The sequence below is a fragment of the Crocodylus siamensis genome, chromosome 10, assembly GCF_052110815.1.
Source record: "Crocodylus siamensis isolate JL-2025a chromosome 10, ASM5211081v1, whole genome shotgun sequence".
Taxonomy (NCBI): Eukaryota; Metazoa; Chordata; order Crocodylia; family Crocodylidae; genus Crocodylus; species Crocodylus siamensis.
This window is the reverse complement of record NC_143404.1, coordinates 42,646,341-42,665,513: the sequence shown is the minus strand read 5'-3', so window position 1 is coordinate 42,665,513 and position 19,173 is coordinate 42,646,341. Positions and strand designations below refer to the sequence as shown.

At 46.0% G+C, this 19,173-nt stretch overlaps 1 protein-coding gene across 5 annotated transcripts in view; it reads right to left on the bottom strand.

Moving 5' to 3' along the window:
• RALGAPB (Ral GTPase activating protein non-catalytic subunit beta) overlaps positions 1 to 19,173 on the bottom strand; it is a 200,559-nt gene that overhangs the window by 147,685 nt on the left and 33,701 nt on the right. For all 5 annotated transcript variants that reach the window (XM_090020643.1, XM_090020644.1, XM_090020645.1 and 2 more), the window contains exons 5-8: positions 18,413 to 18,544; positions 16,765 to 16,943; positions 2,012 to 2,160; positions 1,705 to 1,921 (exon numbers count right to left, since the gene is read on the bottom strand). In XM_090020643.1, the coding sequence (XP_089876769.1) occupies positions 1,705 to 1,921; positions 2,012 to 2,160; positions 16,765 to 16,943; positions 18,413 to 18,544 (677 nt within the window). The remainder of the gene's footprint in view (positions 1 to 1,704; positions 1,922 to 2,011; positions 2,161 to 16,764; positions 16,944 to 18,412; positions 18,545 to 19,173) is intronic.

The following is a 19,173-nucleotide window of genomic DNA, read 5'->3' as shown; positions in this document are numbered from 1 at the left end:
TCTGGAAAATAACTACAATGCATCAGTCATCCAACTACCTCCTACATTACAATCTCTCTCTCTCTCTCTCTGCTGGTAGAATACTTAGACCCATTATCCAGGCTAGCACAAGCTGGGGGGATGGCACTGGAAGATGACATATATCCTTAAATGTAGTTGGGGAAGAGAAGGTGCTTTAGTTAACACCCAAAACCATCCCCCCCCCTTGCCCGTGGCCTGAAACTTACTTATATAAGGAGGAAATATGGCTATAACAACTAACTAAACCATATAGCAAAATATATTTGTAAGAAAGTCAGCTAAGTAATTAGGAAGATCAGACTGTGTGGTGTTCTCCAGATTTACATGTTTATTTTATTCAACAAATGCTCAACCTATAGTTTTAGTGAATAACTTTGAACTTTAAAAGATTAGTCAGACTAACAGGTCACAAGCCAGACAATTGCATGAAAAAATAAACTCAGTGTTTAAAGTGGCATAAAATTCCTGTTGTTAAATGGCAACTGGATTAGCTCATTTGGCTGAATGTGGAACTTTGAATATACACTCAATGTATTAAGCTTCCCTAAGTTTTAACTTGTCTTGACATGAATAACTGAACTGGCTTCCACAGAAGTTCAAATCAATGGGCACTGCAAGTCCTGAACATTTCTGAAAAATAAGCTGCATGGTGCCTGAAATACTTAAAACAAGCATTGCAAGACCATCATATAATTATGCTCAAATATCTCAGCTCATCTGAGAATGCATTTTCTGGCAAGAATATCCATGAAAACTAGTCAGTTCAGTCAGCTACTACGGTGTCCCACCTCTAAACCCAGACTTGCTGCTACAAACCTACATCTCATTTGCAGATCAGCCTTTTTCATCTTATAAGCTAACAAGATAATGCAGCAGGTAGGAGGGTCTGTGAAACAGTAATTAAATGGGCCTTTCTATACAAATTCTGTGTTGGAGGGGGACGTACTCTTTCCTGAATGCAGAATATTAGCAGTATAAGGGACTGCTACTCAACTGCAGCCTTCTTCTGATACATGGAGTATTATTTCTGCTAACATATCTCAAACAGATCTAAACAAGGAAACCAAACAATATATAATAATGACCCAAAACCTAGCAAGTTAAGAGGACCGAAAACAACCTATTTAGCCCATGTAATTAAATGCTATTAATCATCACTACAAAAGGAACATCCTAAAAACTCAAGAGAAAGGTAAGCTCTCCTATAATAAGGTCAAGTGAAGTTCTGTGATAAAGAGCATTTGCAATGATGCTTGACAATTTTTATATATGAATTTATCAAAGTACCGCTATTATAAAATTAATGCTCTTACTCAAACTGATGCCTTTCCAAGTTAGAAAAGGAAACTTACTCAGGATACTGTATTTCCTTTATCAATACAGCTAATATAATAGCGACTGCTAGATTATCTAACTAGTCATACTTATTTCAGCAAGGAAGGTGACTCTATAGCAAAGTGACATTTTATTTTTTAAATAAAACTGAAACTCACAAAAAAGACCGCTTGTGGGCTGCTAATAAAGATGCTTGTAAAATGTTAGTTCAGCTGGAAGGGGTTAACCATAGTACAAGTGCTTTATTAGATTATATGTTTTTTTTGATCAGGCATATGTTAATCTTGCAGGTAGGAAGCATCTGTAAATAAGGAAAGAAAGCTATATATATTGTTCAGTAATATTTACCAGTCATGCTGCCATCTCTGTTTATTCCATTATGAAGTTTACAGTGAACAAATGCTGCATCAAACAACCACGATCCAAAGAGGTTCAAGATGCTGTTAACTTTTGGCCTTCGAGGTGCAGGTAGTGGCCGAGGCTCAGAACTTGTCTGGTTTGGGCTCGACAATGGTGAGGTGGAGGATGCCTGTTGCTGCACTTTTGACGTGTGAGTAGTGCTTACCTATTTGAGCAAAAGAAACATTATACACCATTGTTATCTGAAGAAATGTTGTATTTATTCAAACCTATTTTAGTGCTTAAAATAGCTTACAGTGCCAGTTTTCATTGTTGCCTTATTCACAGTCACAGCCCGATGCCTTCGGTTATGAGGTGGAGTTGTGTTGACAGCAGTATTCTGCGGCATACTCAACCTATTTACTGGTGTGGGGGGAGCACTGTCTGACCGAGGTCGTGAAATGCCTGATGAACAGATGAAAACAAAGTCATTTACGAGTCCCATGACACAATCTGTATCTCTAACAGTATATTCTGTAGCACCAAAATATTCCACTCCCCCACAAGCAACTATCCTTTCAGTGTTAGAAAAGATTGACTTGTGGCTCAGAAAAGGATATAAGCTTAAAAAAAAAATCACTATTTGTCCTGGATGAGCAAATACTTGCATAAGAAGTAAAAGTGGTGAGGACACAACAGGTGGGAAAGGGTGACATAGATGACATGTACAAAGTCACACACTTTTCAGTCACTGGTTCAGATCAATTAATTCACTTCAAATTTACAACTGTGTTAATCTTGCAGGTAGGAAGTGTCTGTAAATAAGGGAAGAAAGCTATATATAGTGTTCAGTAACATTTACCAGTCATGCTGCCATCTCTGTTTATTCCATTATGAAGTTTACAGTGAAGTTTACACTGGTTCAGATCAATTAATTCACTTCAAATTTACACATAGTGACTGCATTGAATAAATCAATGGAAGGTATGTTACCTCCCACTTACAGTATTTACTTGGATACAAGACAACCCTGCATCTAAGATGACCACCAAATAATTAAATTCTATATATGGAAAATTTATAAATTTGTTACAATTTTCCAGGTGCAGAAACTAATTATTGGAGAATTGTCTTGAATTCATCCACCGCCCACTGCTACAGCAAGGAAAACAGTGGCTGTGGTGGGGAAGGGGTCAGGTGGCTGGGGGGCATCAAGTGGCCCTCTTGCCTTCCTTCTGCAGTCTTCCTGACCCACCTGACCATCAGACCCTGTTCAGGCTCTGCTCCCTCCCCAGCACAAGGTAGAAGGAAGTGAGCTATGTGTGACAGTAAGGGGGGTTATGGAACAGAGGGGAGGGCAGGACCTGCAGAAGCGGACAGGACACTGCTGTGGGTTTGACTCTGGTCCTGACAGACTCAGGGGCAGAGAGTCAGAACCAGAACAGCTGTCTGCCCTCAATTTTCCCCTTGCTAATTTCAAGTGCAAAGGATAAAAAAAAATGACTTTGCAAGAAATACACTCATAGAAACTTGCATATATGCAAATCACTAAGGGTAAGTTTATACAAAATTAATGAATTTCAACGTGTTGCAAACTCCTGCAAGTTTCAGCACATAGTACTAGGTATATTAGTCCAGCACCAAAAGGCTCGTGCCCAGGGGTCTGGGATTTTTTTTTTTTTTTTTTGTTTCCCAGGAAAAATGGAGAAAAATATGGACTTCCCCCTTTCCTGCAGGAAAACTGGGATCTTTCATTTTAGTGGAGAAACCCACGGATTTTGCAGTTTTGCAAAGAGCTCTTGCAGGCTGGCAGAGTTCCAGCCAGCAGGGAGGCTGACAGGGAGCAGAAGTAGGGCGGTCAGGTAGGGGGTGCCATGCCTGTCAGCTCTGACAGGTACAGGGGGGAGGGGATTAGGGCCCCCATAGGGTGGAAGGGAGTTGGGGATGCCTGGGGTTTGGGCTGCTGCTCAGCTGGTGGGTGCACAGGGCTTGGGGCCCCAGTGGGAAGCTGGACGGAGCTGCAGGCAGCTCATTCACGGGTGGGGGGGGTGAGGCCAGCTCCCCGCCAGTGGGTGTACTCCTGCAGTAGCAGGGAGAACTTGTTCTCCCAAAATCTGTGCACAGGGCATGGGTGGGCTGCCTCCCAAGGGCTTGGGCTCCCACCCTGCTGCCCTCCTCCAAGGCGTCGCAACCTGGCAGCTGGCTGGGACCTAGCGCTGCAGGGTGGAATGGGGCCACACAGGAAAGCTGCTTGCCAGTTTTCTTTCCGCCCTGCCCTGGCGATGCATCCCCTGCGTGCGCGGCAGCAGTTGGGGTGGCAGCAAGGGGCTTTGCCCCTCACTGCTGCTGTCTCACCTCACCAGGGCAGCACGGAGCTTGCAGCCACAAGCAGCTTTCCTGCTTGGCCCCATTCCACCTTGAAGCACCAGGTTGCACCCGCTGAGCTAGAGGCCCCAGGGGAGGACAGAAGACCACAGTGGGGAGCCCATGCCCACCCACCCCATGCACAGATTTGGAGAGCACAGGTTTCCCCTGCTCCGGGGAGTGTGCGCAACAGCAGGGAGCTGTCCCTCCCCCCCCAAACCTGCAGCAGACAGCAGGCAGAGAGCCAGGCTCCACTCTGGTGCAGCAGCCACTGCCTTCTGTTGGGGCAGGCGGAGATGGTCCCAGGTCCCTGGCCCTGTAGCCCTGGCAGCTGGGGCCCCCTCCAGTAGAACAGGGGGGGTGAGGAAGAGACACCAACAGGACTAGGGGCTGTGTGGGGGAGTGAGGGGCTTTTAATTTTAATTACGGATTTTGAGGTTTTTAAATCAGAGAATATAGGATTTTTTTAAAATCAGAGAATTTGCAATTTTATTTTTATTTTTTTTTAAATCAGGGAAAACCAGGACCCCTGCTCATGACTTACATGGTTCACTGGGCCAGGCCCCAGCAGAGTCCAAAGCATTTCAAACCATGGTGACCCCACAGCCCAGCACTGCTCAGTTTTACGTGTACTCCAGAAACCTCCCTGCCACAGTGCACTCAGGTGCCCTGCGCCTGAGAGTGGAGACTGCTCTGGGGAGACCCCTAGTGGCACAAAGGGCGAGGCTCAGCTGCCAGTCACCAGGGCTGCACAGATGCTGGTTCTTGGGGCAACTGGTAAAACCAGCTGACCAGAAAGGGGCAGGGCTTATCCCTTCTTAAGCCCAGGTAGGAGGCCAGGAGGGCAGTCCCTCTCCAGCAGCCGTGGAAGTAGGGACTCAGCTCGGACAGACAGAGGGGAGGACTCTGGCCATGAGAGTGTGCCCTGGTCACTGCTGGGGTTAGTGGAGCCCTTCTTCCCCAGCTCCCTCGCTCTCTAGCAGGGAGTAGATTTTTGTTCGACCAGACAGTCTGGTTTCTTTGTTGTAGCCCAGGGGCTTTATGTTTACTGTTTTGACCAGAGGACCAGGTGAGGCTATAAGGGGTTGGAGGAGGCCTCATAGGAGCTCCACGATAGCGTGGGGTGTCCTGGCACCGGAGAGGGCGCAGCATTGTTTGGGGGCGCACTGGCCCCAGCCCGGGAGCCCCGGAGCGAGAGGGGGCAGTAGGGAGAAGCCTTGGAGCTAAGGGGGCGGCGAGGAGCCCCAGAGCGAGAGAGAGAAGGGGGCGGCGAGGAGCCCCAGAGCGAGAGAGAGAACGGGGCCAGAAAACAACAGGGCCCAGGTCAAACCACGTCAACTCCATCTGCGAGGCTTGGGCTGCGGTGTGGGGGAGGAAAAGGAGCCGCAGGTAGCGCCCCGTGTCACTGGGGTGCAGAAAAATGGGCAGCCTCCCACTGATTACAACCATCTTCTAAGCAAGTAAGATCAAGGCATGGCAGGCGAGTAAGCAGGCGGTTGGCCCATTACAGAAGGGCGGAGCTACTCCCAGAAAGGCTCCAATATCGATACTCCTGTCACACTCCCACAAAGGATTCATGTGCTAATCAGCTCCCCACTCATGACTGGCACCAGGTGTACTTGTCACAAGACCTGGGACGCTCCAAAAATGTATATGCAGGTGAGGCACAAGGTAAGCTGGTCCACCTTTACCCCACAGAGGGAAGAGCAAGACTGATCACACTGAGAGAGGGGGCAACAGCATCTCTCAGATACATAAAAAGTTCAGTGGCATTTGCTAGACATTTAAGGCTGCTACAAAAACAAAAATTATTGGAAATGGGAAAGAAAGGTACTGCTCAACTGTGGGAATGAAAAGAAAGTCAGATGTATTTGATGTTGTGGTGACTTGAAAAAGTTGATGCTGAGTAGGGTTGAGCACAACGACCACTGTATTTTATTCAAATGGGCTACACAGACCAATTCTTGTGGTAGGTACCCATCAGCATTGAAAGCCTGATCTTTGCCTTAAAGGCAAAGAAAGGGATCAAGAGAACATCAACTTGCAAGGAGTAGAGAAAGAAGACCCAAAGCTCAAAACAACAGCAGTGGTGGCAAGTAATCATGAGGTATAAAAAGAGCTGAATAATGGAAATGAAGATCTGGAGACAGATGGAGAGTGGATGAAGGTGGAAAAGAAAGGATGAAAGGTGACAATGAGAGCAACAGGAGAGGCAGCAATGATGAGAGTGACAACACATATTCATAGATTCATAGATGCTAGGGTCGGAAGGGACCTCAATAGATCATCGAGTCCGACCCCCTGCATAAGCAGGAAAGAGTGCTGGGCCTACATTACCCCAGCTAGATACACATCCAACCTTCTCTTGAATACCCCCAGGGTAGGGGAGAGCACCACCTCCCTTGGGAGCCCGTTCCAGACCTTGGCCACTCGAACTGTGAAGAAGTTCCTCCTAATATCCAATCTAAATCTGCTCTCTTCTAGCTTGTGGCCATTATTTCTTGTAACCCCCTGGGGCGCCTTGGTGAATAAATACTCACCAATTCCCTTCTGTGCCCCACTGACGAACTTATAGGCAGCCACCAGGTCGCCTCTCAACCTTCTCTTGCGGAGGCTGAAAAGGTCCAGTTTCTCTAATCTCTCCTCGTAGGGCTTGGCCTGCAGGCCCTTAACCATATGAGTGGCCCTTCTCTGGACCCTCTCCAGGTTATCCGCATCCTTCTTGAAGTGCGGCGCCCAGAATTGCACGCAGTACTCCAGCTGCGGTCTGACCAGCGCCCGATAGAGGGGAAGTATCACCTCCTTGGACCTATTTGTCATGCATCTGCTGATGCACGATAAAGTGCCATTGGCTTTTCTGATGGTTTCGTCACACTGCCGACTCATGTTCATCTTGGAGTCCACTAGGACTCCAAGATCCCTTTCCACTTCCGTGCCACCCAGCAGGTCATTTCCTAGGCTGTAGGTGTGCTGGACATTTTTCCTCCCTAGATGCAGCACTTTGCATTTCTCCTTGTTGAACTGCATTCTGTTGTTTTCTGCCCACTTGTCTAACCTGTCCAGGTCTGCTTACAGCTGTTCCCTGCCCTCCGGCGTGTCCACTTCTCCCCATAGCTTAGTGTCATCTGCAAACTTGGACAGAGTACATTTCACCCCCTCGTCCAAGTCGCTGATGAAGACATTAAAGAGTATCGGTCCAAGCACCAAGCCCTGCGGGACCCCACTGCCCACACTCTTCCAGGTCGAAACCGACCCATCCACCACAACTCTCTGGGTGCGACCCTCCAGCCAATTCTCCACCCACCGGACTGTGCAGTCATCCAAGTCACAGCCCCTTAACTTGTTCACCAGTATGGGGTGGGATACCGTATCAAAGGCCTTCCTGAAGTCCAAGTATACGACATCCACCCCTCCTCCTGTGTCGAGGCGTTTTGTGACCTGGTCATAAAAAGAGACTAGATTGGTCAGGCACGATCTACCTGCCACGAACCCGTGCTGGTTTCCCCTCAGCATAATTTGTCCTGCCAGGCTCTCACAAATGTGAGCCTTGATGATTTTCTCAAAGATTTTGCCAAGGATGGAGGTGAGACTGACTGGCCTATAGTTGCCCGGGTCCTCCTTCCTCCCCTTCTTGAAAATGGGAACCACATTGGCCCTTTTCCAGTCCTCCGGGACTTGACCCGTGCGCCACGAGCGTTCAAATATTCCCGCCAGTGGCTCTGCAATGATGTCGGCCAGTGCCTTCAGTACCCTCGGATGGAGCTCATCCGGGCCTGCCGACTTAAAGGCATCCATCCAGTTCTTCCAAGTGACCCTGCACCACCTCAGGGTCCACGCATGGAAGTCTGGTGCCTTGCTGCTGCCTCCCTACACTCCCAGTGAGAGACTTGTCATGCCTCTCGCTTAGGAACACTGAGGTGAAGAACTCGTTGAGGAGTTCAGCCTTGTCCCCTCTGTCCGTCACCAATTGTTTCTGCCCATTTAGCAGGGGTCCTATTCCTCCCTGGGCCTTCCTTTTACTCCCTATATATCTAAAAAACAATTTCTTATTGTCTTTTACTTGGGTTGCCATCCTCAGCTCCATGGTAGCTTTGGCCTGTCTAACTGCCTCCCTACAAGCACGAGCAGAAAAGGTATATTCCTCTTTGGTGATCTCTCCCTGTTTCCACTTTTTATGTGCTCCCCTTTTGGCCCTTAGTCTGCCCTGGATTTCTCTGGTCAGCCAGGGAAGCCTCCTGGCCCCTTTCCCTCTTTTACCTCGCACGGGGATCGTCTCGCTTTGTGCTCGAAGGATAGCTTCCTTAAGGCACAGCCACCCTTCTTGGGCTCCCATCATTTCAAAACTACTACTCTGCAGTGCATCCTTCACTAATCGCCTGAGTTTGCTGAAATCAGCTTTCCTAAAGTCCAGCACGTTCACCCTACTGGTTACCTTACCCACTCGACATCTTATGTTGAATTGTACTTTTAGGTGATCACTGTCCCCCAGATGGCTACCGATCTGTAGGTCCCCTACTATGTCATCCCCCATTGCCAATACCAGATCCAGTAAGGCATTCCCCCTAGTGGGACCATGTACCTCCTGCGTCAGGTGGAGGTCCTGTACACAGGTTAGAAACCTGCGTGAGCGGTGGGACTTTGCTGTCTGTGTCTCCCAGCAGATGTCCGGGTAGTTTAGGTCCCCCATGACCACCGCCTCTTTAGCTTTTATGGTCTCTGAGAGTTGCCTCAGGAGCCCCAAATCTATTTCTTCCCCTTGATGTGGGGGTCTGTAGCAGACCCCTACCACCAAATCCTTTTCTCCTTGCCCCCCATGTAGCCTAACCCACAGTCCTTCTACTTCCTCATCCTTTGATTCTGTCTTGATGAGGGTTGATGTATATTGCTCCTTAACATAGAGCGCAACCCCTCCCCTCCTTTTCCCCACTCTGTCCTTTCTGTACAATCTATAGCCCTCAATATGTACCGCCCAGTCGTGGGATGGATCCCACCAGGTTTCCGTCAGCCCCACTAAGTTGTAGTCGTTTAGTGCAACCAGGAGCGCTAGTTCATCCTGCTTGTTCCCCATGCTCCTAGCATTAGTATATAGGCACTTGAGCCCTGTGACTGGTGCTTTTGCTACCCCCTCGCTCCAAGTCCTAAAGGGCTTTTTGTCTCTAACCTTCCCGTTCCTTACCTGTGCCGTATCGCTGTCCACCCCCTGTCTTTCACGTTCCCAAAGCTCTCTTTCTTCAGGCTGGACTGTCCTTGTGGGTGCCACCTGGTTTGGTGGTCCACAGCCTCCCCCACCAGGAGCAGAGGAGAATGGGAGATGAAGCAGGAGAAAGTACACTGGATGAGAAGCAAAGAACAGTGGGAGCACAACAGCAGGCTAGCCCACTGGGATTAGCATGGCAGAAAAACATGGAAGAGGCACTGAGAAAAGCTAGAGAGGAACAGGAACAACAGGTAAAGGCAACTTTAAATCAGCAATGGGAGGCAGATGGGACAGACAACAAATGGATGATTTCCTAGAAAAGGTACGGTTTGAGATTTTGGAGGTGCAGGCACCTGATTGCTCTCTCAAACTAAAAGACTTAGAAATTTACTTACCGGGATGGAGAAGCGTATGAGAACTTTTGGAAGAAATATGCAAAGAAACATAGCAGGGAGGAATTAAGAGATGAAGGGATGAAGTTCATAGCAGGGAAAAAGTCAAGAGAGAGTGATTATAGTTCGAATGTACACAGAGATTTATACTAGAGACAAAAAAGACACAGAAAGTTGGAAAACTACATCTAAAGGGCAATATCAGTAGAAAAAGTAAGGGACAAATACAGTATCTGGATAGAATCCTGGAGGACACAAACAGTGTTACAAGCAAACACGTGGAGCCCAGGTGGGGTGCTGCATCTCCCATCAGTGATGCAGATCAGGGCACACTGGGGTTTTATAATGTACCAAGGGCAACCAAAACGGTGCAACAAATGCAGAAAGATGGGGCACCTGCTTACACACTGCCCCCACAGTGTGTTGAATATGTGAAGGGATAGGGCACAGAGCAACAGAATGCCAGGAGTCCCTATAATGCACTCTTTGTAAAGGAGAGGGACACTTGTATCGTAGGTGTCCTAAAGCCTTTGCAAATATAGTCAGACCCCCTGAAGAACAGCAAAACCTACAGAAGGAGAGAGTGGAGGAGAGCAGGGGTTGGACACTGAGGTAGAAATGGTAGAAGAAACTCCACAAGACTGTGAAACAGGGAAGGAGTGGGGATGAAATTTCTGTGATTGAGGCAGCACAGGAAGAGATATGACATGGAATGGAAGAGAAGGTGGGGACAGCAAAAAGGTCAGATGTGGAGATGGGGATGGGGAAGAAATAGAGAGAGAGCAAGAGAAAGAACCAAAGAAACAGGCCTGGAAAAGAAAGAAAACACAGCGGCTTAAGACCAGAAACCTGATAATGAGGGAGGTGGGTTGGACAAAGAGCTAGAGAGCAGTTTCCTGCCGCTAACGCCTCTGAGCTCCAGCCCAAAATGGAGACCAGAAGGCAGGAAGCAATGGGGAGGGAGTGTATGTAAGCCTTCCTAAATGCAGAAGTAATTTCACAGATTTCATAGACATTAGGGCTGGAAGGGACCTCGGGAGATCATCGAGTCCAGCCCCCTGCCCAAAGGGCAGGAAGTCAGCTGGGGTCATAGGATCCCAGCAAGATAAGCATCCAATTTACTCTTGAAGGTGTTCAATGTAGGTGCTTGAACCACCTCCGCTGGCAGACTGTTCCAGACCTTGGGGGCTCAGACAGTAAAGAAATTCTTCCTTATGTCCAGCCTGAAACGGTCTTGCAGGAGTTTGTCACCGTTCGACCTCGTCATCCCTTGGGGCACTCTGGGTGAACAGATGTTCCCCCAGATTCTGGTGGTCACCCCTGATAAACTTATAGGTGGCCATCAGATCACCCCTGAGCCTATGCTTTTCCAGGCTAAAGAGTCCCATGGCTCTCAGCCTGTCATCGTAAAATCTGTTTTCCTGACCTCTGATCATGCGCGTGGCTCTCCTCTGGACTCTCTCAAGCTTCTCCACATCCTTTTTGAATTGTGGAGCCCAAAACTGGACGCAGTACTCCAGCTGCGGCCTCACCAAGGCCAAGTACAAGGGGAGAATGACGTCCCGGGATTTGCTCGAGAAGCATCTATGGATGCAAGCCAGCGTTTTGGTCACTTTACTAGCTGCAGCATCGCATTGCAGGCTCATGTTCATCTTGTGGTCAATGATGACCCCCAAGTCTTTTTCTTCTGTAGTGCTAACCAACGTTGCACTGCCGAGCCTATAAGGGTGCTGCAGGTTTTTCCTCCCAAGGTGGAGAACCTTGCATTTTTCGGTGTTAAACACCATCAGGTTCTCGTCTGCCCATTTGCTGAGCTTGTCCAGGTCAGCCTGGATCACCCGCCTGTCTTCTGGCGTGGATGCTTTGCCCCAAAGTTTGGTGTCATCGGCGAACTTGGCCAGTCCACTCCTGACTCCAATGTCCACATCGTTAATGAAAATGTTGAACAGTATGGGTCCAAGGACAGAGCCTTGAGGGACCCCACTGGTCACAGGGCACCATGATGAGTGACTGCCATCAATCACAACCCTCTGGGTCCGACCACGAAGCCAATTTCCCAGCCAGCGGATCGTGGTGGAGCCAAGGCCACAACTGGCCAGTTTGGCTAAGAGGTGATCATGGGATACCAGATCAAAAGCTTTTTTGAAGTCAAGATATATGACATCAATCTCTTCTCCCTTGTCCAGGTGATAGGTCACCTGGTCATAGAAGGAAATGAGATTGGTCAAACAAGACCTACCTGCAACAAACCCATGCTGGCTGTCCCTTAGAATGTTAGCCTGGGCCAGTCCCTCAATCTGGCAGCTTCAAAGGCTACAGGGATGTGAGTGAGAGAGAGGGAGAAGTCAACCACCCTGAGCAGTTGCACAGATGAACCTTAAAGGGGCTAGCACACTCAGCTCAAAGCAAGCATGGACAAAACTTAAAGGAACAGGTACAATCATAAATAACATTGACAAAAGTTTTGCTTAATGCCAGGAGTATCCTGACAAGAAAAAGATTGGAACAGATTGAACCAGTCTTGAACCAAGTAAGGACAAACCTAATCTGCCTACAAGAATGTGATATACCAGGGGAGAGAGATTATAAACATTCCAAGAAAAGATGGAGATGGGGACCATCTTGATGATCAGGAACAAGCAAGAACAAGGCAGCAGTGGTAGCAATATTATTCAAGAACCCAAAGCTGAGAGGAAACCAGGTAAAAGAAGTCACTAGTGGCAGATTGCAATGAATGATACTATCAGTCACAGGAACAGAATTAGAAAATTTTAATGTACAGTATAACACATCACCAAAGAGAGAGAGAAGGAATGTGCTGCTTAGAAAGCTAGCAATTTACGTAGCTGGAGGGAGACCAGGCATAATAGCAGATTTCAGCTGTATAATCGAAGTGGATTATACAGTTCAACAGTGGAAGTTCATACTGTTAACAAATGTAATACAAGAGAAGCTGCTAAGAGATGTGTGGCAGGCAAGGCTCTTTGAATAGATGTGATTTTTATTTTTATTTTTTTTTGACAAATCACTCTTCTTCAGGCATAGGGACTCTCTGTGGTTTTGAGACTCCAAGGAATGAGAGAGGCTAAAAGTGGGGCAAGATATCAGCGAGAATGTAAATAAGTAGAAATTAGAAAAACAAAAAGGCAACGCAGGGAAGGGAGCAGGGGAAGAAAGGCCAACAGTAAGGGAGACACTACAGTGGTAATGATTCAAGGTAGCAAAGAGGCTGTCTGTGATAAAGGAAATAGCTGGAAATTAGGAAGGCAAAGAGTAGAAAAGGAGGCAGGGGGGAGGGCAGAGAAGGTGGGGGAAAAGAAAAGTGTAAGAGGTACCTGGTGAATCAGATGTCATGCAGGTTGTAATGCATCATAAATCCAATGTTTATATTGAGTCCATGGTTTTTTGTATTCAACAAATTTATGAAGTGAAGTTTGTATGCCCATCTACAAAAGGTGTTTTATAAGTTCCCTTTGAGGAACAGAACTGAGATCGGAGAGGGAGTGATTGTCCTGTGAGAAGTGTGCCCTCACAGGTAGTTGGATATTCTCGTCTTTGATAAGATTTTCAGCGTGTGTTCATTCTGGTGCACAATCATTGCTTGGTTTCTCCTACATATTTTCCATCAGGGCATTTGGTGTACTGGATGAAATATTTCTGGAGGTGCAGGTGTAAGATCCAGGAATGCTGATGGTTCTGTTATGGGGTGTAGAGATGTGTGGAGAAGGGAGAAAGCTTTCACTAGAGCAGAGCCTAATGGAAAGAAACAACCAAGAACTGACTTTGTGTTTGTATGAAAAGAAATAGGGATAAGGAAAAAAGAAATTATATATGTGACTTTTTAGTGATCACCAGATGCTGAAGGTGGAAATGAGTCTTGGTAAGAGCCCCGTGAGAGGGAAGCGATTGTGGAAATTAAATGTGCAACTATTACAAGATTAAGATATATGTCAAGTATACATGAGAGTATGGGCAGTGGCAAACACTGAAGAAATACTTCAAGAGTACTAGAGAATGGTGTATGATGGTGAAAAAGAGGACAGAAGATTTCCTCAGGAAGGACAGCCGAAAACGCGCAGGAGGGGCTAAAGAAAGCCGCAAAAGGAAGACAGGTACAAGAAGAGCTAGAAGAAACAAGGCAGGAGTTAGAAACCTCGTTTAAAAGAAGAACAAAAGAGAAAATGTTCTTAGTATAAGCACCCTGGGTAGAAGAAAAAAAAACAGTGATCCTGATACTTTTTGGCAAAAGGAGAGCTTAAAGCAGTGAGGGAAGGTGATGATGCTTAAGTAGAAAAGCAGGAGGTGGTGTTGGAGGCAATGAGAAGATTTTACAAAGAGCAATACCAGAACAAGGAAACAGACATGAAGAAGAAGAAGGATTTATTGGAAGAGACTGAAGATAAAGTAGAGAAGGAGGAAGCAAAAAAGATGGAAAAAAAATTAATTTAAAGGAAGTGGAGGAGTGTTTAAAAACCTTTAAAAAAAGAAAAGTCACCAGGAGCAGACAGACTGCCTATGGAAAGTTATGAGAAGGTTCTGGGCATGGATAGAGAGGGAGGTAGTGGAAGTTTTTGAGGAAACAGCAGAAACAGGGGGGCAGGAAAGATTTTACAAGAAGCACTGTATAATTTTACTCTTTAAGAAAGGGGAGAACAAACTCCTGAAAAACTGGAGACTGATTACGCTCCCTAACACAAACTATAAGTTAATGGCCAAGGCACTGGCTTTGAAGAAGAAGTAAAACCTCCAGAAGATAAAACACGAAGACCAAGTATGTGCAGTACCAGGCAGAAGAATCTCCAAAGCTATCAGAGTGATCAGAGATGCACTGTCCTACATCCAAGAGAAGAAAACAAAACAGTTATTATAACAAACCTAGGGCTAGAGAAAGCATAGGACAGAGTGAATCATGCTTACACATTCAAGGTGCTAGGAGAAATGGGGTTCCCAGAGAAATTTATATTTTGGATACAGTTATTATACAGAGAAGCAGAGAGTCAAGTCCAAATTAATGGTCATCTAAGCAGGGCCTTTAAAATCCATACAGGAGTGAGACCAGGGTGTCCCTGTTGCCACTACTATTCGAGTACGTCATGGAACCATTAGTACAAAGAATAAAAAACAAGGTCATAAGCTGTGTATGAGTTCCTACCTGTGCAGGGAGATCCTACCTTTGCCCTGGGTTCTGGCCTGGGCTGTCACTGTCCCATACTTCTGGTCCTGTTTTGACCTTGCCAGCCAGTCTGACTCCCGAACAGCACTCCCCACCAGCCCACAGCCCCATCCCATCCGCCCAGACAAGTGCACCCTTCTTAGGAAGGAGGGGGTGGGTGTTAGCCAGTTACCATGGAGATTCTGCCCACCCGCCTGGTCTGTCTGATGCCTCCAACAGTGGGTGTGGGGTGGACAGGCCTGGGCTGGATAGGATCAATCTTGCCCCCTCTCCCCTGACCCCACCAGGAAGGCTCAGTACCCTCCCCCCACTCAAGCCCACAACAGCTCAACAAAATTCCATAAGTGGCCCTCCAATCCAAACTGCCGACCCCAGTCTAAACTGTTAAAGCTCAAAATCTCTGGAAAAATGGGATAATTGATTCAGCTGACTCATGTGGATTTGTATAGCTCATTTTTATACTTAAGATTTAGTGTTTGACTATGCTATATAGGTCCCAGGATCAGTGGTTCTCAACCTCTTTTATATTCAACACACCCCTTGGAAAAATTCTAGGTTTTAGCATCTCCCAGACATTGACTACAGGAAGAAAACAAACACACAAAACAACAATACACAAAAAAAACAGAGCAATTCTTCTCTTACAAAGAACTCAGAATGTTTGAGGCACTATGGATTCTTATTTGAAATCTCTGGATTTATCCTGCAAATCATGTGTAGGTGTTTGCACACCTAACAATGGTAATAATGTAATAATGCAAGGCAGCACATGACACCCTTAAAAAGATCTTACAGCACCCTGGTTAAGAATCATTACCCTAGACTTTCAGAACTGTATACACATTTGCAAGAACATGCATGCCAATGCAGTAACTACGGATACAAATCAGAATCCTCATTTGCCACTTACAGTGAGGATGCAGACCTGGAATAGGCAATTATTTGGGCCACAAGGCCACATAGGGAGTTTTGGTGAGCCGTCATGTGGTGGGTTAGCACCCCCCACCCTGCACAACAGCTCAACAAAACTCCCAAAGTGGCTCTGTTCCATGCTCAGCCAGGAGGCTGGGATGGGGCCACAGTGGGCAGAGACTGGCATCTGGGAGCAGGACAGGTACTTGGGGCCAAGCTGGGATCATGGGTAGTGATAGCACAGGGCTGGGGTCCAGGGCAGAGCCATGATCTGCTGCCCACACACCCCTACAAGGGAGGGACATGTGGGAAGTGGATCATGGCTCTACCTTGGGCCCCAGCCCCACGCTGTCACTACTCAGTGAGCCTACAGTCCCCATGAAGACCAGCCAGGACCTATGCAGTAAGAATGGAGCCACGGGCAGGCAAAGTGCTGCATCTGAGGCCGGGTTCAGGATCTTGGGGCAGTGACAGCACAGGGCTAGGACAAAGCCATGATCGACTGCCTGCAAGTCCCTGCTGAACACAGGGCCACGTGGGCAGGGGATTGTCGCCTGGCCCCAGCCCACAATCCCACCTGTCCCACTCCCAAACACCACTCTCTGCCTGCCCATAGCCCCCCTTCCATCCACCTAGCCACGTGCCCTGCCTGTACAGGGCAGACTCACTAGGGTGCCTGGGAAGGTGGAAGAAGCTGCTGCCGTGCCTGGGCTGCTGAGAAGTAAGTCCAGGCTTCATGCCATCCCAGTCCCACTGTATACCTGGAGGCAGCAGGACCATCCACATGTGCCATGGCCCAGGCTGCCCCCTGAACCTGGGCCGTGCAGGACCTGCCATGGGCCAGACAAAAAATCCCTCAGTGGGCTGGATCTGGCCTGCAGGTCACAGTTTGCCCACCCCTGGTATAGATAAATGTGTTGGCTGTGCATACAAAATATGCATGCACAGGCTTCTGAAGATTGTGACAAACAAACAAGCACTACTCAATCATGCATTATTTCTTGCTATTCACAGATAAATAGAAAAGTTACCTAGAAAAGCATCCACTAAGCAGCTGATCCCACGCATGGCACGAAAGAATATTTGAGGAAGATGTTTAAGGCAGGGGTATTGATTCAATTCTTGGGTTATTCCACTCACATTCAAGAACTGCTCCTGAAATTTGGGGGTAGAACTAATAATGGCTGGGTTACTCAAATCCACAGGATTACTAGTAAAAAAAAAAAAAAAAAAACCACACACACATTAGTGTACCTAAGTACTGATTAAAATATTAAGAACATCAAAATATACAGTAATTTTGCTATTCAAAATATGTATACACTTTAAAAGAAAACTTAAAAGGGAAAACTATTACCATAAAAACAGGGTCTCCATGAAGACCGGCCTAAAATTTTTTTGTAAAAACAAACCATTGTTTTCACTTGTACTTTGATTAAAAAAAAAGAATCATTTCTACTTACTGTCTCAGAGTGGAAAATAAAAATAAAATAAGTTAGTTTCCTGCTGGTATTTGCTATTGTTGACTGGGAGTCACAAAGATGAGAGGGGTAAAGAAGCAGGAAGGGAATTGGCAGCCTACTGCTCTAAAACATTGCCAGCCCTTAAATTAGATTAATTTTGTATACGGCTAACCACAGCATTGGCGCTTAAATTGCTATCTATCTACATGGCTTTAAAGATACTCCTGACCTGCTAAAAGAGGTCTAACAAAGAAAAAAAGGCTTGTGCTCTTTTCTGTCTTCTTTTGATTGGTACTGAACCCATGAAAGACTATCTAGGCTGGACAAAAATGGCAAGTGGAGAAATAGCACAAACAAAAGCCAAAAATGAAAGATAAACAACAGAAGAGGAAAAAGGGTTTTGGGTTTTGACTGTTTAAAGCAGTTTGCCATGTTTGTTTTTTTACTAACTTCAACAACTAATTAACACTTTGGATAAGGGAAATTTCTACTGAAGATGTGAACAGAAAGGCTCTTTCCCAAAGCAGTCAAAGTTCTTTACGTAAATCCAATATCATTTATTAGACTAATCAGATTTGCCCAAAGAACCTTGTCTGCCTATATCCTTAGACTAACAGAGCTACAACCTACATCCCTGAAACATGGAAGATATCACATTTTGCCATTTAATTTTCCCAATGCATTCCTAGAAAAACGTCATTAAAACCGAAGCAAAGCAAATTTGATCTTTTTTAGATTTCTCTTATTAAAAACATTTAAAATATTTCTAGTATTAAAATATTCAGGTCCTTCTCACATACCACAAACTAAAAGGGACATGCACCCATTTAAAAAATAACCTTTTCTTGATCACACACCATCCCAACTAAGATAAATGAAGGCAGCTCACATCCCCCAGAACCATTGTTTTAGTTTCCTGTTTGCTCTCTCAGGAAGATAATACTGTATGCGGTTGTGTTTGGAATTTTTTCTTCTAACACAAGAGCTAGGAAAGTAATTTTTTTTAATGAAAGTTTATATTCTGAAGAAGCCAATGAGGTCAAAGTTGAACAACTTCTATCCACAGTCCTTGTCCATAACTGGTAGTGTCACAAGTCTTTTATTCATCTCACATGCCCAAAATTAAGGATTTTTCCTTGCTGCAACAATATTATTCAGAAGTAACGTGATTTTTACAAAATATTCTTGCATATTTTTTACTTAAAAATTACAATACCTGAGTATATGTAAAAAGCGAAACCAAGTCTGTGCAATGCATTCATTATCCATTTCAGGAGGAATCAGACCAGCATCTTCATCAGGGATTTTAAATGGAGGAAATGAAGGTCCATATGTGAAACGTAGCAATCTAGAGGACAAGACAATCAAAGCTGTCATTAGGCTAGCACTTCTTCCACTTGCATTACACATTCAGGGTTTATAAAGAGATATGCCAATATACCAGTGTCAGCATACGTAAAAAACAGATTACAAACCTTACTAAAAAGTCAAAGTCCTTTTTAGACAATCATACATTCAAAATTAAACTACCCATTTAACCCTCTTCATTCTGACCTCAAAAGATTCAGAGACAAAGAGAGGCTTTGGAGAATGCCTGAAGTCAACAAACTTGGACTGTCAAATCAAAAACAAGTTCCAAATACTGAGCTCCCTTATTTACCATACACCCATCCTGTTTAAACCATTGTGACTACTTGCAGACATCAAAAAAACCCCAAACCATGCTTAAGTGGAAGCAGCAACACATTACTTCAACCTGGCTCTGCAGAGTCTGTAAAGACTGGGTGCTTCGGCAGGGCTTTTTGGAGCTTTTAGCTAAAGCTGATTCAATCAGTTATTAGATAAAAGCACCAAAAAGCCCCACTGAAGTGCCCAATCTTTACAAATGTTGGGCAAGCTGGGTTGAAGTAATACACTGCCGCTTCTGGGCATGCACAGGACTCAGCACAGGAAGCCACCGAGTTTAAAGAAAGCGCT